Source organism: Mixophyes fleayi, chromosome 4 (genome assembly GCF_038048845.1).
Source record: "Mixophyes fleayi isolate aMixFle1 chromosome 4, aMixFle1.hap1, whole genome shotgun sequence".
NCBI lineage: Eukaryota > Metazoa > Chordata > Amphibia > Anura > Limnodynastidae > Mixophyes > Mixophyes fleayi.
Genome location: NC_134405.1, coordinates 8,331,228 through 8,353,529, shown reverse-complemented (window position 1 = coordinate 8,353,529; position 22,302 = coordinate 8,331,228). Strand labels below are relative to the sequence as shown.

At 36.4% G+C, this 22,302-nt stretch overlaps 1 protein-coding gene and 1 pseudogene across 1 annotated transcript; both read right to left on the bottom strand.

Annotated features, from left to right (window-relative positions):
• Positions 1–7,252: 7,252 nt before the first annotated feature.
• Positions 7,253–7,903, bottom strand: LOC142149628 (uncharacterized). Its single transcript, XM_075204949.1, has one exon. The coding sequence runs from the start codon at positions 7,901–7,903 to the stop codon at positions 7,253–7,255; it is 651 nt and encodes a 216-aa protein (XP_075061050.1).
• A 9,582-nt stretch (positions 7,904–17,485) lies between these two features.
• LOC142149627 (uncharacterized) lies at positions 17,486–18,241 on the bottom strand (annotated as a pseudogene).
• Between the last annotated feature and the right edge of the window lie 4,061 nt (positions 18,242–22,302).

The window sequence follows — 22,302 nt, the reverse complement described above, 5'->3', positions numbered from 1 at the left end:
TACACAATGATTAGAAATAGCCGTTAGGATACTATATCAGATAAGTTAATGTCAGCAGAGTTCATAGAACAGAGTTGAATAGCTCACTTAGCAATGCATGAATATTTATAAACATTACCATACATTTGCAATATATGTATAAATATGGACTTTTCTAGGTTTTCACTTAAATTCTAATAAAAACACTGAAAAGATAAGTTATTATTATTAAAATACAGCAAATATATCAGCTATGTCTTTTTTTATCTATACTGAAATTTGAACACACGGGGCTAGATTTACTAACAGGCGTGATGCATGGCGGCTTGAAGCTTGAAGCCGCCATGCATTGCGGCGGTTTTCCAGCGGGTTTGCATTGCAAACAGCCGGATTTACTAATGGGCGCATTTCAGCTTCAATTTGAAGCCGCCAGCGATGTAACGGTGGGATGTAATGCTCAAAGCCGCCGGCGGCTTTAAATAGAACATGGCGCTTTTGCTTGAAATGACGGCGCTTTTGTGTAAAGGCGGTTTTTTTAAAAAATTACACCTGTCTCCTGGCCTGTTACTATTGGCTATTTTCAAAGTCAGGAGATTTGACATCACAAGCCCTATATAAACCACTGGACTGACACTTTTTTCTCTGATAGGGTTTAGAGGAGTTTTGTGAGAGGAGTTTGGAGGATAGTGGTTTGCTGAGAGTTGGTGAGAGTTGGAGTTTGGTGGATTGGTGGAGCGATATCTGATTGAAGTGTGAGTAGTCCTGTGCTATTTTTCTGTTTTGTACATTTATTTTCTCTTTTATTTTCTGTCTTGTATTTTTTGTATTTGACTTGTCCTTTGTCTGTGTTACTTGTGCGTGCCTGTGTGGAGAGTGTCTGTAGGTAGTGTAGTTTGTCCTTTGTGTTTGTCAGTCCTTCTGTGTTTTGTGTTTTTGTGTCTGTGTAAAAATGTCCAGAGATAGGAAGGGAGAACAGGCTGAGGAGAGGGAGATGGAGGTTGAGGGGGCAGAGGAGGGAGAGGGAGAGGTTGAGGAGTCAGGAGAGGGCAGGAAGATGAAGACAGGGAGAAATGTCCGATTCTCCCACGACGAAAATTGTGTTCTGGTGCACCACATAGTTCCCTGCTATGAGGTCATCCTAGGGAACCTGGCAGCCCGGACTACTCTAAGGCGGCGTCACCAACTGTGGGGGAGAGTGTGCGATGCTGTGAACGCGGTGGGCCCACTAAAGAGGACAGTGGCGCACTGCCGCAAGCGCTTCTCAGACATCAAGAGGAGGCTTAAAGAGAAGATGGCCCAGGAAAGGAGGTCCACAAGACGCACCGGTGGTGGCCCCCCTCTTCGCATTGAATACACCAGTTATGAGGAGGAGCTGCGGCAGATAATGCCCCGTGAAATTGTGGAGGGAATTAATGTGCAAGACACAGATTCACCCTCGTTTGGCCAAGGAGTTGGTGAGTTATTTGTCGTTTTTACGATAACAATATTAAAAGTGTTTTTTTTTTCTTAAAAGTGCCTTTATTATTTTAAACATGTTTTTTTTTTAAAAAAATATGTTTTTTTTCTTAAAAGTGCCTTTTTTAGACAATCAGTATGTAAAGGGAAAAAAATTGGTTTTGAACTGTTTTTAAATTTGCAAACACATTTTTTCCAAAAATTTTTTATTTGTAAATTGCTTTTTGCTGCAAATACATTGTATGCTTTGTCTAATACATCCAGATTCGCCAGGACGCCAGTTTACTCCCAGTCAAAGGTCTACACCTCCACCTTCAGCAAGAGATTCTGGCTCTGAAGAGCAAGCAGGTGCGTGTTCTCTGTTTGGGGGAGAAATAATGGACTTGGATGTTTTTGTGTACAAATGTTGGAGTCCATGTTATATTTAGTGATTTTTATATGGTTTGCAATGAGAACATAGGGCTAGATTTACTAAACTGAGGGTTTGGAAACCTAGAGATGTTGCCTATAGCAACCTATCAGATTTTAAAAATAATTTATTTATTGCGTTCTTCAAAATGTCTGCTAAAATCTGATTGTTATATGATATGATTGCTATAGGCAACATCGCCACATTTTCAAACTCGCAGTTTAGTCTATATCCCCCATCATGTACTACACAGAGGGAGACCTAAAATAGTATTCGCTTACCCCAAAGCACGGTCTTGTAGCATTTTGATACAAACACCCTCAATGTTAGCATTAAAAATTATTGACATTTTGAACCCATCACTGTAACGCATAGGCAAAATGAGATTTTACTCCTAAAACATATGAGTAGCATCCTTCATCAGGTCGCAGAGGACAACTAATCTTGAAGGTAGACATTGGTAACCATTCTTTAGTTGTTAAATGGGTTTTTTTTTGGGTACATTGACCAGAATGCAATTTACAAACATGTCATTTCCTATATACTTACCTTGGTTATTTCACCACAGGAACCTCAGCATCTCTGCAAGGCCAGCGCCAGTCTGCGCAGATGTCACCTACTGATGACCCACAAGGAGACACAGTCATCACTTTAGAGATGGTAGATGTCCCCGTGTCTACGCGCCAGGAACAAGCCCTCCGGAACAGTCATCCGAGCAACAAGCTGCAGCTCCTCAGATGGATACAGGGCGAGAAATGGCCCAATCCGTAGCTAATTTTCAGGTACAGCAGTGTCAGTTTATGGACAGCCAAACTCGGCACATGTCCCAAATTGCGGGCCAGTTGAGGCGGATACACCGCTCCAATAGCCAAATCCCTGCTGGAATAAACCGTCTGGCAAACGCTTTGGAGCAAACCAATGTGCAGCTGGCCCAAATGACTGGGGCTGTGGACGCCTTGCATTCCTCCATTCGCGAGGGGAATGCAAATGTTATCCGGCTGGCAGGGCAACTACAGCAGGAACTCATTGCCCGCTTGCCGGCTTCTTTTTCATCGGCCTCCACCAGTACTGCTAGTACGCCAAGCAGATCGGCACATAGCACTCCTCCAAGGAGAGGTGCTCGCACCAGGGGTGGGCGAGGGAGAGTAGAGAGTGGGGCAAAACATAGTGATATGCCAGCGAAAAGGCGGCGCTAGGGCAAAAATTGTATTATTGGGTAATGTTTTGTTATGTATGTGTAAGCGTTATACTTTTTCTTTTATTGTGTTGTAATGCAATAAATGCAGTTATATTTCATTGGTATCAGTCTTTCTTTTCTGCACATTAAACAAGAGTATACTGTTTGCATTAAAATGATGCACTAATGTCACGTACACATTGACCTCTGACTGTCACTTTCCAGGGATTTTCACAACTACAACATCCGGAGTACACACTATCCTCTGTTTAAAGGGTCCAATTTTATTAAAAAATTCCATAAAAAAAACCATTGCACTGACATAAAAAAAAAAACCAATATATTTTTTTTTACAGTATGCACTTACATTTAAAGTATTTTGTAATAAGACGGTCTCAAATCTGCCTCCCCCTCTGTGCTCTGCACATCACCAAATGGGACACGAGCCCCTACTTGTTCACTGTCTACTGCAATAATCGGTGGGGTAAGTTGATGTAAAGCTAGATTATGTATCAGACAGCAAGCCAGGATAATATCAGACACCTTTACAGGTGCATACATAAGCACCCCACCAAATATATCTAGGAACCTGGTTTACATGAGTACAAACATTGCTACTACGTCCACATCAGCCAAAGATTCCAGATTCAAACGCACTTTAAATGCACGTGGAGTGGCCGGTCTGTGCAGGGTCCGCGGAACAGATGACAACTGTTGTACATCCTCCTCCAGGCGCCTTTCTGTCTCCATCAGGTAAAAAGCTGCAAACATACACTGTCCAGAATGCACCACATTCCCCGCAAAAGCCATTCTCCAAAAAACCCACCCCTGATTAACTGCTGCCCGCTAGACTGTCACTGACTGTGATTTATTCAGGCAGAAACACCTTTTTGATCTTGTAACTTTTGGATTGCATTACCATTAAAGTAAGGGTTAACTATGTAATGACATATTGTGCATCCTGATTTTGAAAAAACAACAGTATTTTTGAGGATTTGTTGCAACTGGAAAACCAAAAAAAAAACCTTTACATCAGTAAATAGGATGCAATAATACTGGGTGGAAAAAAAGAAAAAAAAACCTACCCTCAAATTACATGACAGTTTGCCCATTTCCCATATACAATCCTAAAGGAGGAAACTTTGCACAAAATGGCTCTTTCTCTTATGTTAAAAATGGCTAAATAGTTCAAACAGCACACTGAGCAATCTCGCTGCTCACAAGCAGCGCTTTCATTTTGGTCTATTGAATGGCGGTTTTCCGGCGGCTTTATAAACCCCCTAATAGTAAATCCGGCTGTTTGTATGTTGAACATTGTTGAAACCGTCATGGCGCTTTATACAGAGGCGGGTTTGGAAACATAATTTCTGGCCGTTTGGACGGCGGGTTTAGCCTTAGTAAATCCGGTGAGGGCTAAACCGCCGCCACATCCGCCGAAAGTCGGCGGGTTTACAAACACGCCTGATAGTAAATCTAGCCCAGGGTCTTACTGCCAATATTTATTAGCTCAGTATAAGAAAATATACATCAAATTATTATTTATTTTTTAGGTGCGATAAAAGGTCTGCTGCACCGTACTTGACATATACAGTCAGCATTGATCTTTAGCCCATTACATAATACATATTAAATGAAAAAAATATAAAGACCTGACATATTGAATAAACAAACACAAACAGATAACAGGGTAATGTAGATAAAATTATTTACAAGACAGGAAGTGAGAGTTATTGTAATGTCCAATGTGCAGTAAGCCTGAACTCAAGAGAACAGGGCCAAGGAAGCATGCCAAGAGGTAGCGAGACTGATGGAATAGTAGAAAGAGTACACGAGGAAAGAAATCCCTCCACATGAGAAATTACGTCCTAAAGGAAGAAGGAAGAAATAAATAGGGTGGTTCCGAGTGGGAAAATGGAGATGGTAGACAATAAATGGGAGTTAGAAGGAGGGCTGATAGGCTTCAATGAACAAATTAGTCTTAAGGGCATGTTTAAAGCTTTGGAGAGTAGAGATAAATCTAATAGGACATGGGAGATCATTTCACAACTGGGGAGCAGCCCAGGTGAAGTCCTGGAGGCAGCAGTAGGAAGAGGTATTCAGTGAAGTAGTGAGGTGGCAGTCACTGGCAGAGCAGCCACAAGTATTGGATGAGAGATTTGTATTTTAGGAGTTTAAAATTTAATTCTGTAGGCTTCAAGGAATCAATGTAGGGACTGGCGGAGAGGGCGTCAGAGAGGGAGAGAGAAATAAGTTGTGAAGCAGCATTGAGGGTAGATTTAAGAGGGGGAAGGTTGGAGTTGGATAGGCCAGAGTGAAAAAGGCTATAGTAATCAAGGCAAGAGATTACCAGGAAGCGAATACGAGTTTTGGTGGCTCCCATGTGAGAAAGACCTGGATCTTGGATATATTCCAGAGGTGGAAGAAGCAGGATTTTGAGAGTGAAAGTATGTGAGGTTTGAAGTAAAGAGAAGAGTTGAGGATGACCCCTAGGCAGCGGATTTCAGGGACAGAAAGGAGGGTAGTGTTATTAACAAAAAGAGAGAGGGGGGGCAAGGGTGTCCTGGAGGGGAGGGGATTATTTCGGTCTAGAAATATTAAGTTTAAGAAAGCACTGGGATAGCCATGAGGAGATGACCATGTGACAGCAGGAGACACAACAGATACTCTGAGAAGCAGACAAGTCTACATCTGAGGGTATTTTATTAAGGCAGCACCAAGAAAATAATCAGCCTTGGAAATGTCAAATTTAGAAAAATAAATTGGATCCCTTTTCACCCAATCTTTCCCTTGACCTATTTTTTTTTAAAAAAAGCAACATCCTATTTTTAAAATTCACACAATACAGTAAAAAGTTCCAGTTTTCAGTCAAAGCTAACAGAAGGCACAGGGAAATGTCCGCTAAAATGTCTGTATAACCGCTCTGTATGACTTAGTGGGATGCAGCAGCCAAACAGTCCCTGACAGTGATTTGAGGTAGTGACGAAGTCTATTATTCTGGGTCACAATAGGGAATAGCTCTGTGTCTCACAGTCTGGCATATCGTCTCACATGGCCGGTTAAACCAAATATGGAAAGAACAGACTGACAGAACCAGAATTCCTGCTCAGCCTTCCAATGAAGTAGCACACTCTCAGACAGTATGCACCCTAGCTTTATACCCTGCTGTAGTAATATTCACTGTAGTGAACTTTATGGTGCCAATATATTCTGGGCTGACTTGGGGCTATACTTTTCTTATCTGTCCCAAGTTAATAGGGCTCAGTGAGAACATAATCAAATTGCCTTCCAACCCACACAATCTGGAAAGCGTGTTAAGTCCCAGTGATTAAACAATAAGCCCACATTATCTATGGCTCCCAACTGCCTAATTTTCAGAAACCACTAGGTAGACAATATGCAAACATAAACAGTGCATTGCACGGAGTTAACTAGATAACTAACTTTATAACACAATAGCCGTACTATGTTCCTTAAGAACAGAAGCGTACAATCTTGCGAGTGTACGCCATGTTACGTTACTGCGCAGTTCATGTATATTTTGCAGTATATGCAGAAGGAAGGAATTATATTTGATACCAATTGTATTTTGTGGCTCTCCATAGGGGCCACCCTTCTTTGCCCACAGAGAGCAGACCCATTTTAGAGATCAGTGACACCAAGGAGTGCAGCCAGAACAATTAAGACCACTGTGTATGTGCAAACAAAAGAAAATATAGTCCAGCGCTCTAAAGAAATAATATGAAGATCACTCTGTGCAGGCATGAACATAAATAGAAGAAAAAGAAAAAACAACCAATAGGGCGCTAACGGGATTACTTCCTTAGGGAGCTTCACCAACCGCAGCTACAACAATATGCAGAAACTGTTACTGCTAAAAAGGTCAAAACTTAGAATAAAAATAAAAGAAGAGCACTGTTTGAAATAAAAAAATTAGTATAAAATCCAATCCATTGATTTTATTAATATATAACAATTTTAAATAATATAAAATAGTCATACATATCTAATAACACAATATATAGATCCTAGTGTAGGCAAGTGACATTTTCTAAAGGCAAATTGCAAAATACAGACATCCAAACTCACTAAAGATATTCAATTAGCTCACATTAGATCAGTCTCTTTGGGGGGTGGTTTCATCAACCTCTGATGAAACCGCCCAAAAGAGGCGACGAAACGAGTCAGAAATATACTAGTTGGTAAGTGTATTAATTTTTCGAGCTCATCAATCACTAACGCTCACTGTGGTCTTTACATTCAGACCATTTAAATGGTTTCTGTCCTGTGTGAGTCATCTGATGTTTTAGAAGAGTTGACCTCTGAGTAAAACATTTACTACACTCAGAACATTTAAATGGTTTCTCTCCTGTGTGGATCATCTCATGTACAACAAGATTTGACTTGTGGAAAAAACACTGGCTACATTCAGAGCATTTAAATGGTTTCTCTCCTGTGTGAGTCATCTGATGTTTTAGAAGAGTTGATCTCTGAGTAAAACATTTAATACACTCAGAACATTTAAATGGTTTCTCTCCTGTGTGAATCCTCTGATGTTCGACCAGCTTTGATTTCACATTAAAGCACTTGCTACACTCAGTACATTTAAATGGTTTCTCTCCTGTGTGAGTCAACTGCTGTCTTACAAGAACTGACTTCTGGTTAAAACACTTGCTACACTCAGAACATTTAAATGGTTTCTCTCCTGTGTGAATCCTCTGATGTACAATAAGCTTTGATTTCTGGGTATAACATTTGCTACACTCAGAGCAATTAAATGGTTTGTCTCCTGTGTGAGTCCTCTGATGTGTAATCAGTTTTGACTTACATGAAAATGTTTTCTCACATTCAGAGCACAGATAGGGATTCTCTCCTTTTAGATTCATCATGTGTTTGACAACAAATTAGTTGTAGAGAGTTTCTCCCATTCAGAAATGAAGTTAGCTGCTATAAAGAAGAATTGATCACTGTAGTATATATGACTTGTAGGTGAATTTTTTGGAACACAGAGATGTTCAGAGAACAAGGACCTTCCCAAGATGTCTACTGTTATTAATGGGAATCCTGCTAATTAATTCACCTGTAAGCAAAAATAATGTTAACATTTAGCAGCCTAATCATTACATTAATGAAACTACTGGAATAATAGTAATGTTATATTGGATACGGAATACAAAAATGTTTTTTACACTAACAACTATGAATCAGGCATTGACCATTGTTTTTATTTTTGTGCACAGCGATACAGAAACATACATGCTTAAATGAAAACTGTGAAGGGCTATCTGTGCTAAATACACTCCCCACATACTCACTAGTATTTAACAATTTACATCTTTAGATGTAGGTGTTTTTCCAGTGAATAAAATTCACAACAAGTACACTAAAGAAGAACAAGTGTTAAAAATTAGACACTCTGGAGTAATGTAATATATAGTCAGTAAATCATGCAGCAGCAACATAAAGGGGGGTAGTACCCAGTACTAGAAAGGTGATTCTAATAAAGTGACCACTGAGTGCATATCTATATATATTCACAAGAATAAACTTTGTGGCACTAACTGATTACCCAATATTAAGTGATAGACAAATACAAATCAAATAAATTAACACCATACAGGAGGCTGCTCTTTCCTTAGACACCTGTTCCAGGTATATCTACAAAGCATCACACACAAAAGCACCAAACAGTGTAGTATTATCAAACAAATTTAAATAAACAATGATGTGCTCTAATCAATATCCGTATACCAAAAGAAATTAGATATAAATCTTATCTGAGATATCTGTTGTCTTCTTCAATTATTTGGCTAAAGAATATATTCTAAAAAGTTCTACTTACAAAAAAGATAGCGAATATCTTAGCACAGATTTTGACGCTTTTCATTGTGTGATTCTAATACATACAGTATTTATGATACATACATATCATTTTTTATTGATATAATTATTGCCACACAAAATTCATTATCATATATACAATAATTGGCTCATGAGAATATTTGGACCTTAATCTTAATTGTACAACCAAATTTAGTTTATACGATTATGGGAGAATACACTTATTACAATACTATATCTACAACATAATATCTCCAAATATTTGTGTATATATCAGTATATTCTTATGTATAATATAATTACCTTACTATGAAGATTTCTACTTCTCTCTCTTTCCTTCCTGATCATTCTTACTGTTCCATCCTTCCAGCTCTCCAGCCACCAACTCACTAACACTGGGCTGATACTGCCTATTTATAGTCATTCCTCCCCATCTCTCTTCAATAGTTCCCCCGATGACCAAAATATATTCTCACACTGTTTGTCTCAGGTCTCTCATGTTTAGCTCACTGATATGTAAATGAGGTATAAACATTCCCACTTACAACAAAGGAAAATTCTAATTAGACCTTGGCAGGTGGCAAAATCTCACATTCTAATTAGATCAGCGCAGTCTCTGACATCCTGTTATGTCAACAAATGGACCTATTGTTTAGGAATCATCTATTATCTAGACAGAGAGTGAGAGCAGAAAGGTATGTTCTGAATATCAACTGTAACACTAACATAACTAAAATGAATTGCTAAGAATAAACCATCACAAAATATATAAATAAATTAATTTGTTATGGTAGATTATTAATGATATTCATCTAAATTCAGTCAGAATGATAGATATCACAGAACCTAATTTAAAACAATCAAATTAATTTTACAGAATAGAAAACTCCTTTTCACTTGTTAAAAAGCAGGTGATAGCACCCTCAGGAACATGATTCAAATATTGATGTATGCAATGATTAGAATAAGCCGTTAGGATAATATATCAGATAAGTTAATATCAGCCGAGTTCAGAGAACAGACTTGAACAGGTAACTTAGCAATGTCAATCATTCATAGAATCGAAGATTGTAAGGAGACAGTCAGTATAAAGGTGAGTAACAATGAGATATAAAACCCTTCAATTAACAGTGTTTTGGCTTAAAATGACAGGGAAAAATGGGCTCACCATAGATATTGAATTTCTCAGATCTTATGTCCCTCCAAGTACCGTGAGCTGACACAGCTCAAATGCTGAAAGCAGAGATCTACTTCTGAGAATAATGTGACCAATCCTTATGGAGACTGTAGTAAGAACCTTGACACCTTTCTGTGCTGTTGTACTTTCATCAGAAGGATGAATCCAGGTGACACAGTCTCAGTATTTATATGTGATGTATTCATCACAACTGATCACTAATCACCTGTACAACGGAATGACGAATGTCTAATACTTTAAGTATTGCCAAAAGGCTCAATGATATTTCATATATAAAACTGAAAACATATATTAAACATGCATTAAAAGATCATATATATATATATATATATATATATATATACATATGTATGTACATATATATATATATATATATATATATATATAAATGTATGTATGTTTTTTTTTATATATATATATATATATATATATATATATATATATATATATATAAATATATATATATATATATATATATATATATATATATATATATATATATATATATATAAATAAGCACATGGGATAGGGCGCCAAAATGGTGCAGTATTGTTTGTGCTAACAGTACTGAGAGATACATATAGATTAAAATATTAAAGGAAGTTCACTATCATATATAGGTGGACATGACAGTCTCAGAAAAGATATAGTGCAAATGTGAACATATATGGCAAATCGTGAGCAGAGAGTTCATGCAATCCCAAGGATATCCTTTCCAATACGGCAAATGCGTACCAAATGAACAATCTTTAGCGCTTATCTGTATAATGAGCAAATTCTTCAAACATCCCATGATAACTCCGATAATGGCACTTCTTGTATAGCTGTGATCTCTATAGATGCTGCTGAGACATCTCAGCAGTACACAGAATAGGTAGAAAGAAAAACCATCATAGTGTAACACTGTAAATTCAGCAGATTTATTGCACTGAAAATAAGTATCACACTTACATAAGGACAAGTATAAAATGCTGATCTGGGTTTCTTTGTGACATCCATCAGCGAATGGTAACTTCTGTCTGGTTCAGCTGTTACATCCTATAGAAGCTAAGTCACAGTGTCAGCTCCAGATCAAGAAACAAAGAATAAATAGTCCCACAATAGAATCGCTAGTGCTCAATGCGTTTTGTCTGTGTATTTCTCAGACATTAGATGGTGCATGATCAAATACAGCGGGTGAAATAAGTATTGAACACATCAACATTTTTCTCAGTAATTATATATTTAATGGGGCTATTGTAATGAAATTTACACCACATGTCAGCAGCAACCCTTGCAATCCACACATGCAAAGAAATCAAACCATTGATGTCCATAAATTAAGTTTTGTGCAATAATGTAAAATGACACAGGGAAAAAGTATTGAAGATATGAAGAAAGGGAGGTGCAAAAAGACATGGAAAGCCAAGACACCAACTGAAATCTATTAGTAATTAGAAAGCAATCCTGCCAGCTGGTTCAGCCAAAACTGATGGCCTATAAAAAGGTGTCTCATTACGAAGGTGTCACACAAGAAACATCTTATGATGGGTAAAAGCAAAGAGCTCTCTCAATACATTTGCTACCTTATTGTTGCAAAACATACTGATTGCATTGGTTACAGATGGATCTCTAAACTGCTGAATGTTCCAGTGATCACTATTGGGGCCATAATCCGGAAGTGGAAAGAACATCATTCACCATAAACCAGACACTACCAGGTGCACCTCGCAAGATTTCTGACAGAGGAATGAAAAAAATTATCAGAAGGGTTCTCCAAGAACCAAAGACCACTTGTGGAGAGCTTCAGATAGACCTGGAATTAGCAGGTACAATTGCTTCAAAGAAAACAATAAGTAATGCACTCAACCGCCATGGTCTGTATGCACGCTCACCATGCAAGACTCCTTTGCTGAAGAAAAAACATGTTGAAGCTTGGTTTAAAGTTTGCTGCACAACATTTGGACAAGCCTGTGAAATACTGGGAGAATATAGTGTGGTCAGATGAGAGCAAAATTGAACTCTTTGGATGCCATAATACACACCATGTTTGGAGGAGAAATGGCGCTGCACATCACCCCATAAACACCATACCAATAGCCCCACATCGTGGTGTGGGGCTGTTTTTCTGCACACAATACTGGCATACTACATATGGTTGAAGGAAGGATGAATGGAAAAATGTACCTAGACATTCTTGCTAAAAATCTCCTGTCATTTACCAGGATGGCAGCAGACTTGTAATCTGTAATGTTTTGTCATTAATAACTATATTATTAACAGGTCACATCAATTACAGCTTTTTTTTCTGTGCGTTGTTTTGGAACTTGATATTCCACATATGTATGGGATGTATCCCACAGTGTATTGTCTGATAGAGCAGAGCGCACATAGACCCGTATTCATCAACACACGTATCTTTACATCCGCTCCTTGTTGTATATGGATGTGCGCATACCCGGTGGACGTCTGTTTTTTAAAAAAAACGCACATTAGATTACATTACCCTAACACTTACCTTTCATGACAATCGGCAGTGACGCTTTAAAAGTGGTGATATCTCGGGCGCCATTTTAAATGACGTCAAAACACCCTGCCGGCATTACTGGTGGTCGTGATTTCTCAGCAGACTGTCGGGGACTTCTTTTGTCATTATGAAGGTCCGTCTGCATTTATTAACTGTCGGGCAAGTAGGTTTGTTAATTTTTTTGTAGTTATACTCACAGTCGTTTTTGTCATCTATGTTAAATCGCACCCCACCCATATAAACAATGTTACATGGGTGAGAATGATAAATACTATGGAGTGATTGGAAATATTGAAGACACAGAGACCAGATTGAACAATCACAGGTAAATTCTATTGTTTGGTAACCAGATTATTTGCACAGATTCATATCAAGACATTATCTAATCATTTGTGTATGTTTCATTATCTTATTAGACATAAAATAATTACCTTACACTGTTGAGTTCGCCTTCAATGTATTTACTTTCTGCTTATTCTTACTGTTCCTCCTTCCAGTCCTCCAGCCACCAATTCAACCATCAACTAACTGACAAAAGCCAGATACTGCCTATTTATAACAATTCCTCCCCATCTGTCTTCAGTAGTTTCCGAGATGACCAAAAGATATTCTCAGACTGTTTCTATCCAATTTAAATTAGGGTCTCATAACGTTCATACATATTCTTTCATCAGAGCAGCTTCTCATGTAAACCTCCTTGACTTGTAAATGAGGTATAAACATTCCTGAGATCAGTGAATACAAAGGAAAATTCTAATTAGACCTCAGCAGGTGGTAAAATCTTCTAATTAGATCATAGCAGTTTCTGACATCCTGTTATGTCAACAAGTGGACCTTTTGTTTAGGATTCACCTATTGTTTAGGCATATAGAAGGTAAAAATAGCCCTGCCCAAATCAATTTACAATCTGTTACACACATGATACCAAAGTGCTGATAATAGAGAATATATAGATTTATATTAATGTCTAGATTTATATAATTTAATAACTGATTTATACTTACTTATAGAGACTAAATCTCATTGTTATTGGCATTTGGTGGATGTTTTGTTGCTTTTTATCTGCATTTGCAGATCTAATAGGTGAAAACCTGCTACATGCTGAGATATTGTCCTCTTCAGAGGATGAAGCCAGTAAAATGATTCATTCTGAGACTTTACCCGATAATGCAGACACTACAAGTTCTAAAGTTATTTATAATGTATTTTTGACATTACAGAAAAGAGAGGTGGATTTACATTTCATTCAGCCACTGTAACTCACTATTATAAAGCTAAATAAATACCCAGATTTTTTAGATTCAATAACCAGCCCAATATAGACCGTAGAAACAATGAATTCTGTAGAACATGTTGGATAATTTTAAATAAATCTTCCATGGATTTGATCCTTGTTGTTACTGAGGAGGCAAAGAAGGACCTGGTGGATGCTAGAAATTAAATCACCCAGATTAATGATTTACATGTTATCATCATATAGAATGTTTGATTTAAGAAGGTGTCTGATCAGGCAACTAAATATGGGGAAGAGCTTCTCTCCTTCAATAAGGTCAAACTGCACAAAGCGTCTCTAGACTATAAGATAAATATAGTATAACCTTGTCTTTTGGGGGATGAACCTACTAGATCCCATAGTCCCAACAGTCACTTACAAAGAAGAGATGTCTGTTTCCAGGAAACTAGACCTAGTGAGGAGGAGGAAATCACCCCCTTTCCAGTATGGATAATGCACTTGGATCCTCTTCAGACAGTTTTTTTAGGAGTGAATTATACCAGTGCAAAAGGCACAGAAAAAGGAAAAGACGACACCTGAGAGGATGTGGCTCAAGGCACAAGGTTGCAAATATCACTGACGGGTGTCAGCAAACCATATTTTACAATCTTTCGAAAAGAACATTGTCTACAACTGTGTTCCAGGAATAACTATAATAAATATATATATATATATATATATATATATATATATATATATATATGTGTATACTTTAATAAAAAAATACTATATCAAATTAATGATAAATCAATAAATTCCACAATGCTTGTTACACTTGAAAATGTATTAATTGATCCCCACATAACATGATAAATATTGTTTTGCTATCAAGTTCTGATCAGTGCACTCATCTTCCAATGTGTATAGTGGTCGCTTGTAGTTATTAAAGGATGTAAATCAGCGGCACAAAGTAGATTATTATTGGTCTTTGCAGCTGGTGATAAATGAGGTTTGATGAGATGATAAACAATTTAGATTTCCATAAACCAGCGGTATAAGCACGCTATTCTATATCTAAATAGCCGGTGATCAGTAGGATTTTTTTTTTTTAACTCTTTATTTATGCAAAAAAAACAGGAGTTCCACATAGCAGATAATAAAAAAAAGAAAAACATTTGAACATAAGGGCCAAAACATGTCAATTGAGAAATGAAAAAAAAAAAAAAAGTCAGGCAAATGACATATTGTTACACAGATTCCTAAACATAAAAAAAGTAGTAAGTTAACCCATGAAAAGGAGATAGGCTGACCCAGCCAAGGATGTTGGAAGACTCAACTGCCCTGGAACTCTATATCAATGCTGTTTTTATTTTTTATTTTTTAGAGAGAGAAATAGAAGAGAGAAAGAGGAGGGAGGGAAGGGATGTGGGGAGGACCTGGTAAGAGCTTCTGAATAAAATAGCCTTTTAAGTAGCGGGCATATTTGCTTGATGAAAGGAGGTCCAAAAGTTCCACACCTTATTGAAATTTATAATTTTGTCATGGAGAAGGCTGGTGATGTATTCCATAGAGGCCATGTACCACACACGAGAGACTACACTTTGGAGGCTGGGTGAATGGAGGGACTTCCATTCCTTCGCTATCTGGAGGCGAGTAGCGGCACAAATGCGTTGAACAAGTCTATCTGCCTGTTTAGTTAGGCCTTTGACCCGGGAGCATAGCAGCATAACCATTGGGTCAGGTAACACCTCAATGTCTAAGATTCTTGTCATTAGGTCAGCCACCTTGGACCACAAATTTGAAACAGTAGGGCATGTCCACCATATGTGGTAGAATGAGCCCACCTCCCCACAACCTCTCCAACATGAGTCTGAAGTGCCAGGATATATTATATGAAGCTTTGAAGGCACTAGATACCATCTTGTATATACTTTAAATGTGTTTTCTCTTTTGAGGTGTTAATGGAGATTTTGGAGATTCTCACCCTTAGCCGGTACCATCCCTCCTGATCCAGAACTCTACCAGTATCCCGAAGCCATGCCGCCTCAAACGATTCCGCATTGTCAGTTTTTGGTTCCAGGAAATTATGATATACCAAAGATATTAGTCCTGGAGCTCCTGGCCTATACACACAGCTCCACTGTCTCTGCGCTCTGTTTTGCTCCTCACATCCAAACTTTTTCCCAGTTTTGTCAACTACCAAAACTCTTATCCATTTTCTCATCATCTCGCGTCTTGATTAATGTAACCTCCTGGTATCTGGCATTTCCAACACTAATGTATTCACGCTTCAATCCATTCTTAATGCTGCTGCATAATTGAACTTCCTCTCTCACAGCTACACATATGCGGCACCACTTTTCCAAATCCCTACACTGACTGCCTGTATCCTCCAGAATCAAATTCAAATTACTCAACCTTACCTACAAAGCACTCAACAATACCACCCCATCATACTTTTAAAATATCATATCAAAATGCTCTCCCTCCCACCCTCTTAGATCTTATAATTCTGACCTGCCCTTTTTTCTTGTCTCTGGTAACAACCTTTCACTCCCACCTACAAGACTTCTACCGAGCTGTTCCCAACTTATGGAATTACATAGCATGACCAATCAGACTTTGCCACAGCCTTCAAATCCTTAGATATTACAAAGAACTAAGATAGTGCAACCTAGAGAGCTCCTAAATGGTGGCAGCCTGAGAAGTAAACGGGGTTTGTAACCCACAAACCAATTAACTCAGACCAAGAAAAGAATAGATAAACATCTCATTTAAACAATATGTGAACAAAGTACATAGGACTAACATATCACAAGTCCAGTAAATCATATAAATCATAAGTCTATATGTATATTGGACTTATGATATGTTAGTCCTATGTATTTTTTTTACACATTGTTTAAAGGTTGTATAAAGGTAGCGCCTAGAGATGTTTATCTATTCTTTTCTTGGCCTGAAAAAGATATTAGTTCTACAATCAAAAACAAATTCTCCACATTATTAATATCAGCATTTATTTAACATCAAGTGTTATCAGTAACATAAATGGTAATTACAGATATTGTGTGAACATGGTCCTTCAGTCTATATACAGGTCAGCGCTTTCTGATTTGGATCACTAAGAAAAAAGTAGCCGGGGAAGCAATGTTTTCTCCTTGAGGCTTATTGGAAAACATGGTGTGAAGAACAAGGCTGTGCTATAACACATAGATACCAGATATCAGCTATTAACACTCTGATGTCATCAAACCAACAACTATTGTGTTATGATTGATTGTTATAGGATACAGCAACCAGTGCTTTACTTGCACCATTTTACTAAATAACTCTTTCTGAGTACATCAGTCTCATAACAGAGGGAGGTAAGACAGTAATAGAAAGGTATGAGGGTAATAATAAGGAGATGCAACAGAAACAGTTGCCACATTCAAAATATAATTGCACATCCCTTGGGATATTATGGAGATATAAAGTGATAATTTGGTGATGATACATATGCTACATTCAGATCCTCAGGGTAACTCTCATGCATGTATCTTCTGGTGAGTGACAAGTGGTTTCTTTTCAATTAAACACTTGCTGCATTCAGACTATTTAAATGGTTTATTTTTTATGGGAATTACCTGATTTTCAATTAGAGCTGACTTGTGGGTAAAACACTTGCTACATTCAAAGCATTTAAATGGTTTCTCCTCGGTGTGAATGCTCTAATGTGCAACAAGAGCTGAATTGTAAATAAAATACTTGCGACATTCAGAGCATTAAAATAGTTTCTCTCTTGTGTGAATCCTTTGATGATTTTTAAGAGTTAACAATTGGGTAAAACTCTTGCTACATTCAGAGCATTTAAATGGTTTCTCTCCTGTGTGAATCCTGTGATGTGCAACAAGACTTGAATTCTCGGTAAAACACTTGCTACATTCAGAGCATTTAAATGGTTTCTCTCCTGTGTGAATCCTCTGATGTCTAACAAGGTGTGACTTTTTGGTAAAACACTTGAAACATTGAGAGCATTTAAATGGTTTCTCTCCTGTATGAATCCTCTGATGGCTTGCAAGATGTGACTTTTTGAAAAAACACTTGGAACAATCAGAACAATTAAATGGTTTCTCTCCTGTGTGAATCATCTGATGAACAACAAGATGTGACTTTCTAGCAAAACTCTTGCTACATTCGGAGCAATGAAATGGTTTCTCTGCTGTGTGAATCTTCTTATGTGCAACAAGAGTTGACTTTTGGGTAAAACACTTACTACATTTAGAGCAATTAAATGGTTTCTCTCCTGTGTGAATCCTCATATGTGCAACAAGAATTTTCTTTAGGTTAAAACACTTGGTACATTCAGAGCATTTAAATGGTTTCTCTCCAGTGTGAATCCTCTGATGTTTCACAAGATCTGACCTTTTGGTAAAACACTTGAAACATTCAGAGCACAGATAGGGTTTCTCTCCTGTACGATTCATAATGTATTTCATCAGCAATGACTTAGTTGTAGAAGGTTTTTTCTGTTCAAAAATGAAATTAGCTTGTGTAGATTTTCTATGGGATAGGAAGAATTGGTGTCTGTAGTCTATTCCTTGTAGGTGAGGATTATTTTTGGAACCCTCAGGAGTTCAAAGGACAAGGTCCTTTCCAAGATGTCTTTTGATTTTAGATGGAATCCTGTGAGAAAACAAAATGTTTATAATGATTCAATGAATGGATCTATGTTAACAGTGGTAGTGTTATATTGTGTAATAAACACTCAAATATTTTATACACTAACAAATGTGACCAAGTCACTGACCATTGTTTTTATTGAGAAGACTTATCTGATCTGTGCACCCACACAAGACAAAACGCTGTGATATATATCGAGACAGGAGGTTATGTACAAGTCACCAGTTCACTATGAATTAAGTTTTAATAGTAAATACAATTCATAGTGTGCAACCTAATGTGTATTTAAACTTGTATTTTTTAGAATACTTATTGCTTAATTTGGTAATAGCCTGTACAATGCTTTTAAATGTTATAATCTATGCGACCATCAAAACGGCTGCTATATATGGGCAAGAATGTAGATCCATGAAAACAAACAAAGGTGATTCTTCATTGCTTTGTTATTACCTTGCTGTGACTTCTTTCTATCATGTACTGAAACCAGGGTATATTGACATCATTTCTACAACACACCTTCCATTGTAAATTTATTTATTGAACTGCAACAAGATCTCTGGCTCTGAGTCTTCTGTGGAATCTTGGGTTGTAGGTGGTATTGACACTGAACTGTGTACTTATTGCAATAACCCAAAATGTAATAAATAGACCTCTATTTTTTTACAACTTCCACATGTGATATGGATAACATATTTATTTTACTTTTACAAAAGTAATTTACATATTTAGTTTTAGGTGATGCTCCTGTGACCAATATTCAGAATAAGTACACTAAAGATAAAAAAGTGTTCAAAATGAGGCAGCCAATCATCTGGCAGAAACTTATTGTGTGCTCCAAACCAGTGGAAGAAAGTTATACCTGATAAACTTGCTACTGAGGGCATATATATATATATATATATATATATATATATACACACTTTTTTGGAATTTATGCTACAAAAAAATCAACGCAAGCTAAAGTGATTATGCAACTAATTTGGTTTATAAGATTATGGGAGAACTAAATTATTTCTGCCCTTTAATATATGACTCATACGAGTTAAGTGAAAACCTAGAAATGTCCATCAACATATTTATACATATATTACAAATGTATATTAATATTTTTGATTATTCATGAACATGAATAGTTATTATACATTATTATACTATTGATTTTACTTTATTATAACATGAATAGTTATTATACATTATTATATTGTTTATTATACTTTATTATAACATGAATAGTTATTATACATTATTATACTATTTATTATACTTTATTATAACATGAATAGTTATTATACATTATTATACTATTTATTATACTTTATTATAACATGAAAAGTAATTATACATTATTATAATATTTATTATACTTTATTATAATATGAATAGTTATTATACAGGCAGATAGCAATACACCCCCTGTATTATTAGAAGGGATGGTGTTTTGTCTACATGGGATAAATGAAAGTATCAAATATAAACATTGATCCCAGTTAGAGGAACCGCCAAACATTTACAGGAAAATGGAATTGCACTAATTATTGAGCAAATATAGTAATAATTATCTCAAACCCACTTTATACTACAGATACAAATGTCAAATGAGATAAGTGGGATTAACAACTATATTTCTCCAATCCTATTTTCAGTATAAGCCCACACACCAATAGAGAGGAACGTTTTGGTTTAGATAGCAATTTTTAAATTCAATTTTATTTTAAAATTATGTATACATAATAATTGGTTTTAAATTTTGCTCTTTCTTTTAACTAATTTAATAAAAGTTAATTTTTATTTATTATTATAGATAAAATCGTGCAGGCTGATAGTGCATCTTACTGAACAACTTATTTTTTCTTTATCCTATCATAAGAAAGTTTAAGATAGCACCCGAGTAACAAAGAACTGGAAATATACATGAAAATCATTAGTATACATGAGATAAATGATATGAAATAGCCCAGGATACAGCTTTCTGTGATTAGTGCGACAGTCTTTCTCTCTTTTTTTATATTCATGAATATCTAACTACACTGCCAACCATATATGAATGTACTTACATATAATGTACAGTGTATTATCAGGATATTTAAAGTTCAAGACATGTATATGTATATCCAGCTTTGTATATCCAGCTTTGATTCACAATACAATATTTACTAATAGATACAACAAATGCAGAATATACAATGTACAGTATCATCATCATCATCATCATCAGTAATGTAACAGTAATGTACATTGATAATTATAATTCTGTTTGGTTATAAAACTAACTATATAAACAATGTTGTAACTAAAGCATATCTCACATTTACAACTATACAATAACAACAACAGAATATCTCCAAATGATTGTGTATATATCAGTATATCGTTATACATAATATAATTACCTTACTCTGAAGATTTCTCCTTCTATCTCTTTCCCTCTATAGTATAGATCTATAGATATAGATAGATAGATAGATAGATAGATAGATAGATAGATATATTATTTGTTATCTAAATTGTACAACAAACTTTTGCTGATAAGAATATTGAAGACCACATTTTTAACAATACAATAGCTACAATATAATATCTACAAATATTTGTGTATATATCAGTATATCCTTATAAATAATATAATTACCTTACTCCGTCTATCTTTTTCCCTCCTGATCATTCTTACTGCTCCATCCTTCCAGCTCTCCAGCCACCAACTCACTAACACTGGGCTGATACTGCCTATTTATAGTCATTCCTCCCCATCTCTCTTCAATAGTTCCCAGGATGACCAGTAGGATCTCAGACTATTAGTCTACCGGTCTCTCATGTAAATCCCATTGACATGTAAATGAAGTATAAACATTCCTAAGGCTACTTACTACATGGGAAAATTCTAATTACACCTTGGTAGGATCTTGCATTCTAATCAGATCTTCACAGTCTCTGACATCCTGTTATGTCAACAAATGGACCTATTGTTAAGTATTCACCTATTGTCTAGGCAGAGAGTGTCAGCAGAATGACCTGTTTTAGATATCTGCAGTAACTCATTTTAATATTGTTCATTCTTAAAAATTAACTAAAAAAAAATATTGTAATGTAAAAAAGATATTGCTCTGCAATTACCAAAGAGAGAGATGATATGTATGTGTTGTACTCAGCAATGATAAGTGATGGTTAGGGGAACAAGATAGAAATATTTAGCAAAGTTATTCCAATTCATACAACATAATATGTTGCAGGTAAATGGTGTCCAAATGTATCAATAGTTCAAATAGTATATAAATATACATAAACTGATTTGTAAAGGCAGATTATTAATGATATTCATCTAAATTACACAAGAATGATAATACCCTTAAGATGGGTAAACACTACAAAAACTTTAGACCAATTAGTTGTCTCTAACGATTGTATAAATTACTGAAGTCCCGATCAGCAGCCGATTCAGCTGTACACACTGTACCCAATTACCTTCATATCTCTGCTCTTCATCTGTCATAACCATAGGCTACAAGTGACAGCTGCCCTGGGTGTCAGTGGATAAAGCAAAATGCTCAATGAACTGTGTAAGATTCAGAAGCTAAGATGTTACTTTCCGCACTGCTACATAAGATAACAGTGTTTCAGCAAAGACTGACTGCAGGTCAGACACCAGCTCCGTCCGCTGATACTGATGATCATGCCGGCACCTGTGACTTATGGTCAGACTGTCTGTTTAAGGAGTATAATTTATGCGCTGCAGTAACTTCTCCTAATGCGTTATACACACCTAGGGTTCAGGTCACTTCTTACTTTATATTCATCTGACAGCTTCTACTATAGTAAGTAGAATGATTTCCTTTTATTCCATAATTCCATAAAATTAGTACTAAGATAA

Excerpts from the sequence above, each read along its gene's own strand:
- LOC142149628 (XM_075204949.1), bottom strand. The coding sequence starts at position 7,903 with ATGAATCTAAAAGGAGAGAATCCCTATCTGTGCTCTGAATGTGAGAAA.